The 13,493-nt window shown below is 43.7% G+C and overlaps 1 protein-coding gene across 3 annotated transcripts in view; it reads left to right on the forward strand.

Moving 5' to 3' along the window:
• The window catches only part of LOC109938710 (serine/threonine kinase 11 interacting protein), a 115,587-nt gene that overhangs the window by 7,438 nt on the left and 94,656 nt on the right, over positions 1-13,493 (forward strand). For 2 of the 3 annotated variants that reach the window (XM_048599048.1, XM_048599051.1), the window contains exon 2: positions 7,991-8,057. In XM_048599048.1, the coding sequence (XP_048455005.1) occupies positions 7,994-8,057 (64 nt within the window). In that variant the 5' untranslated portion in view covers positions 7,991-7,993. Of the gene's footprint in view, positions 1-1,251; positions 1,319-7,990; positions 8,058-13,493 lie in introns of those variants that run through there. The other variant, XM_048599049.1, reaches the window with a different exon arrangement.

Below are 13,493 nucleotides of genomic sequence, written 5' to 3' on the forward strand. Positions count from 1 at the left end.
GTGATGCTGCTTGGCCTGCTGTGTTCATCCAGCCCTGCACCTTGTTGTCTCGGATTCTCCAGCATCTGCAGTTCCTACTATCTCTGAAAGATTATCACCTCATTTTCTGCTTGGGATCTCCACAGCCTTCTGGACTCAAAATCAAGTTCAACAATTTTAAGGTTTGAAGCACCTTACCCTTACCCTAACCCCCACACACCAGGCCTTGTTATCCCATGGTCTGCTATTACACGCAACCTATTGTTAGCCTCTAATAGTCCTCATTAATAGCCATTCATTCTCCCAGGCTAATCGTTATCCACCCCTTTGTCTGTCCAGCTGTTCTCCTTTCTGTTTGGGTTCTATCCCCACCTATCATTTCCTCCTTACCCCCTCCGCTCCCCTACCACCCTATCTCCTGCATAAAAACCAACTCTTTGCTAGCTACAAAAACAGAAATTGCTGGAAAAGCTCAGCCGGTCTGACAGCATCTGTGGAGAGAAATCGGAGTTAATGTTTCGGGTCATGTCTGAGGGAGGATTGCTTGACCCAAAACATTAACTCTAACTCTGGTTTCTCTCCACAGATGCTGCCAGACCTGCTGAACTTTTCCAGCAATTTCTGTTTTTGTTTTTGTTTTTGTTCCTATACCCTTTGATCCCTTTAGCCTAATAACTGTATCTATCATCTCTTTGACAACATTCAATATTTTGGCCTCAGTTGCTTTCTGTGGCAGAGAGTTACCTTGCTCACATGATGTGAGGCATGTGCTGTTCGCCTATCTGCAAACAATGGCTGATTACTGTCCTGTGCTGACATGGACTGTGATCGCTTTTGATAAGGGGCAAGGGGTCTTTGTCCGGATGCACTTTATTTGTAAACAAGAAAATATTCCTGTACGCTTCCGAGAGCTCCCAGTGTGGAATGTGAAGATAACTCTGCTTTTTGTTCTGTTTCAATCACTCCACCGGCTGTGGAGGTGAGCATGAACCTTGATTGGGCAGGTTAATTGTATTAGTGATCACTGGGAGGGGGTGCCTCTCTCTGCAATATACAATGGTACCATTAACACCTGATAAGGCAGTGGCTGCAGCTTCACTAAGTTGAGATGCACAAAGTCTGCCCCCACACACATACGCACGCACCAAACCTCGGGGGGAAACATCTGAGAATGTATCCGGTGAAGATGTACAACCACTATTTCAAACTGTCCTGGCTTCTCTTCACTCAGAAGCCCCGGAAAGTGGCTTGGCTGGAAGAGACTGAGAGTATCGAGAGATATCCCAGTCAAAAGATTGGACCTCACAAAGCAGCCTATTCTGGCAGCCAGTATGCAGTTGTAAGTGTCTCTATCTTGTGTTTGCTTGTAACCTCTTTAGAGTTTTGTAGGCTGGTGTGGCCCAGAGCTGAAAGTTGTGGAGCACAAGGTTTGGGTTACTGTGCTGTGAATTCCTGTCTGTCTTTGCCGCCCCACCGTCACCTCCTCCACAGCACCCGCCCCACCCCCCCACCCCCCACATTAACTCTTCCCTGTTTAATTCAGCCTGTTGCGTGGTATTGAGGTGAAATGAATTCTTAACTCTCTCCTCTGTCCTTTTCCCTCCCCCACTCTCCAGTGTTTGTAAGCATCTCCTCCCAACTCTGTCCTCCTGAGCGTCCTTGATTTAAATCGGTTTGCCACTGATGTCTTGTGCTTTCAACTGCCCGAGTCCCAGATTGTACTCTTTCCCTAACAAATCAATTAAATAATGTCTTTTCTCCCCACCCCTGCCCCTCTTTCTCTCTCTCTCTCTCTCTACCCCCAAGTTGCTATTTAAAATCCTGTTTGTTTGAGTTAGCTATAGCTCATCATCCTAACATCTGAATGACAGATTTTGATTGTGTTTCTATGAATACCTTTGGTCATTTTGTTGTGTTAGAGGCAATATATGGGTATAAGTGATTTGGTGTGCAGGTTTATTCTAGTGCATGTTCTGTGCACTGCAGACTGCTGGTTAAACGCACCTTTACACTTTCAAGGGGTGTGGGCTAATGTTTGTTGCTCATACTTACTTGCCCTTAAACTGAGGGTTTTGCTAGGCTCATTTCTGAGGGCAGTTAAGATTCGACCACATTGCTGTGAGTCTAGAGTCACATGTAGGCTAGACTGAGTAATGACGGCTGATAAAGGACGTTGCTGAAGCAGACTGAGTTTTACGACAATCGATCATGCCATCGTTTCACACATTTGTTTTAAGTTTCTTGTATTTCAGTTTCACCAGTTGCTGTAGAAATATTTAATCTGTATCCTAAAAGCATTAGTGCAGATCTCTGTATTAATGGTCCAATGACATTAGCACTGCATCCTCACTGGTACGCTGTCTCCCAAGGCATTCTATACATGTATTAAAGACAAGAGGAAAACTAGGGAGAAGGTAGGATCACTGAAGGATAAAGGAGGGAACTTGCGCTTGGCGGAAGAGGATGTGGGTGAGATTCTAAATGAGGACTTTGCATCAGTATTCACCCAGGCAAAGGGTATGGAGGATAGTAGGAATAGTGTGGAGCATGCTAACATGCTAGGGCATTTTGAGATCAAGAAAGAAGGGGTATTGGATCTCTTGAAGAGCATTAAGGTGGATAAGTCCCCAGGGCCTAATGGTATCTACCCCAGGTTATTGAGAGAGGCAAGGGAGGAGATTGCTGGGGCCTGACCGAGATCTTTATATCCTCGTTAGCCACTGGAGAGGTTCTGAAGGACTGGCAAGTAGCTAATGTTGTTCCTCTATTCAAGAGGGAAATAGGGATAATCCAGGAAACTACAGATCGGTGAGTCTCCCATCGGTGATTGGGAAACATTTGGAGAGAATTCTTAAGGATAGGATTTACGCGTATTTGGAAAAGCGTTCCCTAGTCAGGGACAGTCAGCATGGCTTTGTGTGGGCCAGGCCATGTCTTTCTTGATTGAACTTTTTGAGGACATGACGAAAGTGATTGACGAGGGTAGAGCAGTGGATGTTGTTTACATGGATTTTAATAAGGCTTTCAACAAGGTCCGTCATGGTAGGCTCATCCAGAAGATTGAGATGCATGGGATCCACAGTGACTTGGCCATGTGGATTCAGAATTGGCGCCTGTAGAAGGCAGAGGGTAGTGGTGGAAGGGTGTTTTTCTGGCTGGAGGTCCGTGACTAGTGGTGTCCCTCTTTGGGAGATCAAATGTTAAGGAAAAGTATAGTTAATGGCAGGCCTGAACAGCATTGATGTACAGAAGGATCTTGGGGTTCAAGTCCATAACTTCTTGAAAGTGACCATGCAAGTAGATAGGGTGGTAAGGAAGGCAGATGGCTTGCTTGTCTTTATTGGTCAGGGAATTGAATGCAAGAGTCAGGATGTTGCAGCTTTATAAGACTTTGGTTAGGCCACACTTACAGTATTGTGTTCAGTTCTGGATGCCCTATTACAGGAAGGATGTGGAGACTTTGGAGAGGGTGCAGAAGGGGTTTAGCAGGATGCTGCTTGGATTAGAGGGTATGAGCTATAAGAAGAGACTAGAAAAACTCAGGTTGTTTCCTCTGGAGCGGCAGAGGCTGAGGGGAGACTTGATAAAGTCTATAAAATTAGTAGATGCATAAATAGGATTGACAGTCAGAATCTTTTTCCCAGAGTTGACATTTCTAAAACTAGGGAGCATGCATTTAAGGTGAGAGGGGAAAGTTCAAAGGGGGTGTGAGGGGCAAGTTTTTACAGAGTATTAGAAGTCTGGGATGCACTGCCGGGGTGGTGGTGGAAGCAGATACAATAGGGGCATTTAAGGGACTTTTAGATAAGAACATGAATATGCAAGGATGGAGGGATATGGACCAAGGACAAGCAGAAGGGATTAGTTTAATTTGGTGTCATGCTTGGCACAGCGTTGTGAGCCAAAGGGCCCATTCCTGTGCTGTACAGTTCAATCTCCTACGTTCTACTTACCTAGCGACACTGAGGAGAGTCGCTGCCTGTCTGACTGAGAGTCAACTAGGAACAGAGTGCAGCCTCATAACCTTCCCAGTTTGAAAGACTGAGCCACTCAGCAGTCCCTCCAAATATTTCAATTTGGATAGGGGTAGGGAGGACGAATAAGGAAATCATCATCGCAAGCCATTATAGAATGCTAGTTCAGCATCAACTGCGGCATTGTGGATAGTTCTGGACACTTCAGGAAGGATGTGAAGAAATTGGTGAGGGTGCTGATAAAATTCACGTGATTGTTTTTGTTGCGCTCATTCCTGGAACCAAAAGGTTAGAGAAACTCAGCAGGTCTGGCAATATTGTGGAGAGTGAGGCAGAGTGAGCATTTTGAATCTAATGTGACTTCTTCAGAAATAAAAGAAGCTGGAAACTCATGGTTTTTATGCTGTTGACAGGATGAGAAGTGAGTAGACCAAATGGTGAAGGTGTCCAGAGCAAAGATGGTAAAGGCCAGCCAATTTACATGTGGAAAATAATGTGCTTTTAAAAACTGTTAATCTGCTTTATAAAATTATTTCATGGGATGTGGTCATTGCTGGCTGGGTTTGCCTTTGAGAAGATGAGGGTGAGCTGTCTCCTTGAACAGTTACAGTCTTTGGCATGTAGGAACAGCCGCAGTAGTGTTGGAGAAGGTGTTCCAGGAGTCAGACCCAGTGACAGTGAAGGAGCGGCAAGATATTTCCAAGTCAGGATGACGAATGCTTTGGAGGGTTAATTTGATTTGATTTATTATTGTCACATACCTAGGTAGAGTGAAAAGTTTTGATTTGCGTGTAGTACAGGCAGATCATACCTTACAAAGTGCATAAGGGTAATAGAACAGAGCAAAGAATACAATGTTATGGTCGCAGAGAAGGTGCACAAAGAGTGAGCTTAACGTTAAGTTTAAAATTTGAGAGGTCTAATCAGAAGTCTAATAATGGCAGGGAGAAAGCTGTTCTTGAATCTATTGCTATGTGTGTTTAAGCTTTTGTTTCTTTTGCCTGACAAGAGATTGGAAGAGATTATAGCAAGAGTGGGAGGGGTCTGCCTTCCTGAGGCAATGGGAAGTATAGATGAGTGAATGGATGGAGGATTGGCTTCCATGATGGACTGGGCTGTGTTCACGACTCTCTACAGATTCTTACGGTCCTGGGGCAGTTGTCATGCCAAGCCGTGATGCATCCAGATAGATTGCTTTCTAAGGTGAATCAATTAAAAATTGATAAGAGTCTTTACAGAAATGACTACTTTCTGTAGCTTACTGAGGAAGTAGAGGTGTTGGTGTGCTTTCTTAGCTGTCGCTTCCACTTGGGTGGACCAGGACAGATTGGTTATTGTCACTCCTAGAAATTTGATGCTCTCGATCCTCTCTACCTCACTCCATTGACGTAGACAGGGGTGTGTCGTCTTCCTTGCTTCCTGAAGTCAATGATCAGCTGTTTCGTTTTGCTGATGTCGAGGGAGAAATCGCTATCTTTACACCATGCCACCAAGCACTCCATCTCTTCCCTGTATTCCGTCTCATCATTGTTTGAGATCCGGCCTACAACAGTGTGTCGCCAGTGAACTTGGTTCGTTTTGATTAAAGGCCGGACTAAAGACTGCATTCCTGCTGTTTGTTATAATGGTATGATGCATAGAACCACAGAAGTGAACACTTGACCTCCATTCCTAGATTGTTGTTACACTATTGCTGATGTAACCCCTCTACTTAGAAAAGGGAGATAGAGAGAAAACAAGGAATTACAGGCAGGTTAGACTGACATCAGTCGGAGGGAAAATCCTATAAAAGATTTGATAACTGAGCACTTGGAAAACAGGGACAGGATTGATTAGTGTCAGCATGGATTTATGAAAAGGGAATGATGCTTGAGAAATCTACTGGAATTTTGAGGATATCACAAGTAGAGTTAATGAGGGGAAGGCAGTGGATGTGGTTTGCTTGGACTTTCAGAAGGCTTTCGATAAGGTCCCACAGAAGAGATTGATGTGTAAAATTAGTGTGTGAGATTGTGGATAGGGTACAGACATGCATAGAGAACTGAATCTGAAGAATTTAAGTGGCATGGTGGCTCAGTGGTTAGCATTGCTGCCGCTCAGCGCCAGGGACCTGGGTTTGAAGCCAGCCTCGGGCAACTGCCTGTATGGAGTTTGCATGTTGTCCCCGTGTCTGTGTGGGATTCCTCCCATAGTCCAAAGATGTGTAGGTTAGGTCTGAAGGAATATGAATCACCTGGACTGGATATACTACACTGCAAGTTCTGAAGGAGATAGCTGAGGAATCATTAGAATCAAGGAGAGTCCCAGATGACTAGAAAATTGCTAACGTAACACCACTCTTTAAGAAAGCAATGAGGCAGAAGACAGGAAATTTGTTGGCTAGTTAGCCTGACCTTGGTCATGAGTAAGATTTCATTAAGGGTAAGTTTGTGGAGGACTTGGACATGGTCAAATAGGGCTGAATTAGCATGGCTTCATCAAGGGGAGGTCATGCCTGTTAGAATTCTTTGAGGTGGTAATGAGCAAGTTAGACAAATGAGAGCCAATGAATGTGATCTGTTTGGATTTCCAGAAGGCCTTTGACAAGGTGCCACATAAGAAAAGACCCCATGGTGTTAGGGGCAAGGTACTGGCATGGATAGAGGATTGGTTGACTGGCAGAAGGTAGAGAGTAGAGATTGAATTTTTCTTTTCAGGATGGCAGCCAGTGACTAGTAGGTCCAGATGCATTAGGTTTGGGACCACAACTATTAATGTTACATATTAACGATCTTGATGGCGGAACTAGGGGCTTTGTTGCTTAGTTTACAGATGAAACAAAGATGGGTGGAGGGGCAGGTGGTGTTGAGGAAGGGGACAAGGAAGTGGCTGAGGCTGCAGAAGGACTTTGGGCATGCTAGGAGAGTGGCAAAGAAGTGGCAGATGAAATACCGTGTGGGAAAGAGTGAAGTTATGCAGTTTGGTTGGAAGAATAGAGGTGTAAATCATTCTCTAGGTGGGGAAAGGCTTTGAAAATCTGAAGCACAAAGGGACTTGGGAGTCCTAGTTCAGGATTCTCTTCAGGTTAACATGCAGGTTCATTTGGTGGTTAGGAAGGCAAATGCAATGTTAGCATTTATTTTGAGAGGGATGGAATACAAGAGCAGGAATGTATTGCTGTACAAGGCTCAGGTCAGACTGCATTTGGAACATTGTGAGCTGTTTTGGGTCTCGTACCTAAGGGAAGATGTGCTGGTGTCGGAGGGCGTCCAGAAGAGATTTACAAGAATGATCCTGGGGTTGAAGGGTTTGTCATATGAGGAGCGGTTGAGGATTCTGGGTCACTGCCCGACGGAGTTTAGAACAATGAGGGGAGATCTGATAGAAACTTAGAGAATACTGAGACACCTGGATAAAGTGAATGTGGAGAAGATGGCTCCACTAGTAGGAGAGACTAGGACCTGAAGGCACAGTCTCAGTGAAGGGATCCCTTTAGAACTGAAACAAGGTGGAATTCCTTCATCCCGAAGGTGTTTAACTCATTGCCACAAAAGGCAGTGAAGGCCAAGTCATTGTATCTAAGGTAGACAGGTTCTTGAGAAGTAAGGGAATCAAAAATGACAGGGAGAAGGCAAGAGAATGGGGTTGAGAAAGATTTCGGCTGTGATCGAATGACAGAGCAGACCTGATGGGTTGAATGGCCTAATTCTGCCCCTGTAACTTATAATGTTATGATTCATGGGATGGCAGGACCAATGCAGGAAAAGAGACTGGAGTCTAGAAGAATGGGGTGGGGCGGGGGGGGAGGGGAAGGGAATGATAGAAACCTATAAAATTCTAACAGGACTGTAAGGATAAATGCAGGAAGAACACCCCCAGACTATCCAATCGTTCCTCAATGTTACAATTTCCCCAACATCATAAATCTCCTCTATCCCCTCCCGTGTGGTCACACTCTTTCAGTGATCGGTGACCTGAATTTTTGGAACAACTGTTTATATGCATTCACCAACGAAAGTGTGCTTACATTCTAACCTTGCTTAATCTTTGCATCCTAGACAATGGCAAACAGAGTGCAGGAGGATGAGTTTGTGCGATGTTTGGCCAAGCTGCTCCGAAGCCATGGTAAGTCAAATGGAGAAACTCCTTCCTCTGGTGAGGGACAGGGGAAACGGTCTGGGATGAGGTGGCATCACCTTTAAAATACAACTAGACATTGGGGAGTGAAATCAGGCAACACTTGATATAAGGTAGATAAGTGAGCACCTGAAAAGACACAGATCAGTTCACCAGTGTCAGCGCAGTTGCATGAAGAGTAAGTCATGCTTGACAAACTTGCTAGAGTTCTTTGAGGATGTAACCAGCAAGGTAGATAAAGGAGATCTGGTGGATGTGATGTATCTAGACATCCAGAAGGCATTTGACAAGGCGCCACATAAAAGACTGATCTAGTAGGTTAGATCGCAGGGTGTTAAGGGTAGAGTATTGGCTTAGATAGAGGATTGGCTGGCTGACAGAAAACAGATGGTTGGGATAAATGGGTCCTTCTCTGAATGACGAACTGTAACTAGTGGGGTGCTGCAGGGTTCAGTTCTCAGGCCTCAACTATTTACAATCTGTTTGAATGATCTGCAAGTGAGGACAGAGTGTAACAGAGCAAAATTCACACATGATACAAAACTAGGTGGGAAAGCAGGCTGTGATGAGAGAGTTTACAGATAGATATTGATAGGCCAGGAGAATGGACCAGAATCTGGCAGATGGAGTTTAATGTGGATCAGTGCGAGGTTCTCCATTTTGGCCGGAAAAGTAAAAGGAAAAATTATTTAAATAGGAAGCAGATTCAAAGTGCATCAGTGCAGAGGGATCTGGGTGTCCTTGGGCATTAATCACAGAAAGTGGATAGGGAGATGCTGCATACAAGAAGAAAGGCAAATGGAATCCTGGCATTTATTGCAAAAAGACAGGATTATGAAAGTAAAGATATGCTGATACAATTTTTTTAAATCATTCGTGACATGGGCATTGCTGGCTAGGCCAGCATTTGTTGCCCATCCTTCTTAACCAGAGGACAGTTAAGAGCCAACCATGTCACTATGAGTCTGGATTCGGATGTAGGCCAGACCAGATAAGGACAGCAGTTTCCTTCCCGAAAGGACATTAGTGAACCAGATGGGTTTCTTTGGCAATTGTTTCGTGGTCATCATAAGTTCCCTAATTCCAGATTTTTATTGAATTTCAAGTTTCACCATGGCAGGATTTGATCCCAGGTCCCCAGAACATTCCCTGGGTCTCTGGATTAACAGAGTAATGATCATACCACTAAGCTGTTGCCTCCCCCTGTATAAAGTGTTGGTGAGCCCTTACCTGGTGTATTTTGTCCAGTTTTGGTCTCCTTACTTGAGGAAGGATGCAGTGGCACTGGAGGCAGTTCAGAGGAGGTTCACCAGGCTGAGGAGTGGCAGGTGGAATTAAATTTAAATAAATGTGAGGTGCTGTGTTTTGGAAAGGCAAGTCAGGGAAAGGCTTGTATACTTAATGGTAAGGTCCTGGGGAGTCCAGTTGGCATGGACAAGTTGGACCAAAGGATCTGTTTCCGTGCTGCATATCTAAATGACTCCATGACCAGGTTGATTCCAGGGATGAAAGGACTGTTGTGTGAGGAGTGATTGAATAGCTTGGGATTGTACTCAATGGAGTTCAGAAGAATGAGGGGAGACCTGATTGATGTACATAAAATACTAAAGGTGATTGGTAAGTTGGACATGGAACAGGTGTTCCCCCTTGTGGGACAGTCTCAAATAAGAGGTCATGGATGTAGGGTGAGAGGAAGTAGGTTCACGGCTGAGATGAGGAGAAACTACTTCTCACGGAGGGTTGTGAATCTGTGGAATCACTGCCCCAGAGTGCAGTGCAGGCGGGATTAACTAACAGATTTGTGAAAGGTATAGGTACGGTTGATGAAAAGAGGATAAAGGGCGATGGGGTAACAAGGTGTAGAGCTGGCTGAACACAGCAGGCCAAGCAGCATCAGAGGAGCAGGAAAGCTGACGTTTCGGGCCTAGACCCTTCAGAAAATTGGGATGGCGAGCAGGAAGGAGAGTGGAATTGAGTCTAGGATAAGATCAGCCACGATCGTGTTAAATGTTGGAGTGGGCTCAAAGGGATGAATTGCCTACTGCCACTCCTAATTCCTATGTTCCTATGAACACATCCTCACACACAGGGTAGTGAATCCATACTTTCTACCCACCATTACCCCTCACTGAAATTAAGAACTACATTGATAGATTTTTGGGTAAAACAGTCAAGGAATATGCCCTGAAGCATTTAAGTGGTGTAGAGCCAGAGATAAATTATCTAATACAATAAGATGAATGGGCTAAATGGCCTCCTGTTCTGTGTCGGGATGTTTGTTTTAATTCGAGCCTGCTCTGATAACAAGCAAATGAGCCTTAGAGCTTAGAGCGGTATGACTGAAGGTTTCATTTTGTGGGGAGGTACCAGATGTACTGAATTTATACAAATTATAGATATGGGCTGAAGTCCTGGAGGCATTAGGGTTTAGAAACTAAAAGATTAAAAGCAAATCAGACAAATTTCTTTTTGACTCAGGATAATGAAATTGTGTGAAGTTACAAACACAGGAAATGCTGGGAGATTTCCAGCATCTGCAGTGTTTTTCTTTTACTTATGTGATATGTTACCAGGTTTGCAGCAGATAATTAATACATTTCCGGGAGAAAAGGACCTTAGCAAGATGTTAGGTAGGTGGGAATTACTCTCTCAGAAAGCTTGTTGGGTTTAAAGGTCATCTTCCAATTTCTTAAATATTCTGCATTCTTCTTGTGAAACATTGTGCATCTCGGTGCCCAAGTTCCTCCTTAATTGATAACAGAGGTAGGGATGACATTTGGTGTATGGGAAAAGCTGTTTGTAATCTGGGAATCCTGCACTGGCTGTGGGTGATCTATATTTTATCCATTACAATAGTGTCTCCACCTCCAAAAACCTTTACTGGCTGCGAGATGTCTTTGAGCCAGCTATTATGACCCATTTGGAGAAAAGCTTTGATTCCCGAGACCCGTTGCTGCCAGCAACATCATAAAAGTTGATTTAATCAAAGCAGACACAGTCCTGATTTACCTGTCTTTTGGAATCAAATTCACAGAAAACATACTGACCAGGTTCCTGCACTTATCACCAGTAGCTCTTGTTTGCAAATAAGTAAATTCTAATCATTAGTAAACAGGACTATCAGCATATGGCTTTACTAGTTAAAACCGCGACCCTTTTCTAAATTCCATATACACATACATACAAAAAAAAAATCGTTTTATGGATGAAGGAGGTTAAAAAAATGAGGACCCAATTCAATAGCGCTGGTCCGCAGGGCTCATCCAAATGTTCTTTTTTTCTTGCCAAGACTTTCTGTTCTTCAATCTGCTTTCTTTCTCTAGGTTCTTTCAGTTTTTTGCAGGAGGAGCAGGGCAATTGATACACTGACTACAAAGTTCTTAGTTACTGGTTAAAGGCAGCAGCTCACAACAACTGGTGGGAGGAAATACCTGACTTGCTTCAGGTATTTTTATTGCAGGGAGCGAGAGTGCAAGATGCACCACCTGCCCTCTGAGTTGAAAGGCTTCTCAACGAATCATACAAGCTGTTCAGCTGCCCAGGAACCAATTAAGGAATTGTTGGACTGATGACCTTTGACATCACGACTAATCACAATTGCACAAACCAATCCGCTACCTAACGCCAGCCAAACCACGTTCTGCACACACAGCCAGGTGCCGGGCCATCTGTGAACATCTTCCCTACCTCTGGGCCACAGATGTGTCATAACACCTCTAAACAGGTTGATTCGAGATATCTTAAAACAAAACATCCCCCATTGTTTTCATAAAGTAGCAATGTTAAACACCAGTCACATGGTTTTAATAACTGGTTTTTAAAAGTGCAGTAATTACTTCCACTCCTATGATTTTAAGATAGTCCTTTTTCCATCTTAGTCTACAGTTGGAATTAAAATGATACTGTCTACCTACAGCCTGAAGTTGTATAAGTTACTACGAAAATGTTGGTCTCCCTTTTTTGTTCATGAGTCCATGAGTTCCTTCAAGAATGGTGGTGTTTACTTCAATGGATAAGATTGAATCTCGATTACTAAAAGTCAGACTTACATTTATGTAAAGCTGTGCACCACTTCAGGGTTCAATTAAAAGCCAATTAAATGCTTTTAAAATGTGATCACTATTGCAACATTGGAAGCACAGCCATCTTTCACACAGCACGTTCTTACAAGCAACAATGATTTGGATTTTAAAAAAAAGATATGGTTGGTGGCGTTTAGACAGTGAAGCAGGTTTTCTGAGATTACAAAGGAATCTTGATCAAATGGGTCTATGGGCTGAAAAATGGGCAGATGGAGTTCAATCTGGATAAATGGAAGGTATTGCATTTTAGTACAACAAACAAGTGTAGGGCTTATACAATTCATGGTAGGGCCTTGGGTAGTGTTGTAGAACTAGGGACCTAGAAGTGCAGGTACATAATTCTTTAAAGTTTGCATCACATATAGACAGGATGGTTAAAAAGGCTTTTGGCACGCATGCCTTCATTGCTCAATCCTTTGAGTATGAGAGTTGGGACATTATGTTGAGGTCGTACAGGACATTGGTGAGGCCTCTTCTGGAATACTGTGTCCAGTTCAGTTATAGGAAGGATATTATAAAGCAGGAGAAGGTTCAGAAGGGATTTACCAGGATGTTGCTGGGTATGGAAGGTTTGAGTCATAAGGAAAGGCTGGATAGGCTGGGACTTTCACTGGAGCGTACGAGGTTGAGAGGTGACCTGACAGAAGTCTATAAAATAATGAGGTATAGATAGTGTTGATGGTAGTTGTCTTTTCCCTAAGATGGGGAGTTTCAAGACTAGGGGGTACATTTTTAAGGTGAGAGGAGAGAGATTTAAGAAAGACATGAGGCAAATTGTTTACACAGAGGGTGGTTCGAGTGTGGAATGAACTTCCTGATGAAGTGGTGGATGTGGGTACAATTACAACGTTTAAAGGACATTTGGATGGATATATGAACAGGAAAGGTTAGGAGGGATATGGGCCAGGAGGAGGCAGGTGAGACTCGTTTAGTTTGGGATTATGTTTGACATAGACTGGTTGGACCGAAGGGTCTGTTTGCGTGCTGTATGACTCTGTAACTAGATTGTTTTGCTTTAGTGATGCTCTTTAAGGGATGGACATTGATGCAGGACATTGGAAAATAAGGCTCAGTTCTGAAGAATAATCATTGGACTGGAAGCATTGACTCTGTTTCTCTCTCCACAGACGCTGCCAGACTCTCCAACACTTTGTTTCAAGTCAGATTTCCAGCATCAGCTGTACTTTGCTTTTATTTTAGAAGACTAAAGCTCCTCTTTGAAATTTTCTTCCACTTGGGAGACAGACAGGGCTTTGGTTGAGCATCCTATCAAAAAGGCAACACCAACAGAGCCACGACTAACCTTGAATCATAAACCAATACAATGCACCAGAACGATGTT

The sequence above is a fragment of the Rhincodon typus genome, chromosome 7 (genome assembly GCF_021869965.1).
Source record: "Rhincodon typus isolate 14 chromosome 7, sRhiTyp1.1, whole genome shotgun sequence".
NCBI lineage: Eukaryota > Metazoa > Chordata > Chondrichthyes > Orectolobiformes > Rhincodontidae > Rhincodon > Rhincodon typus.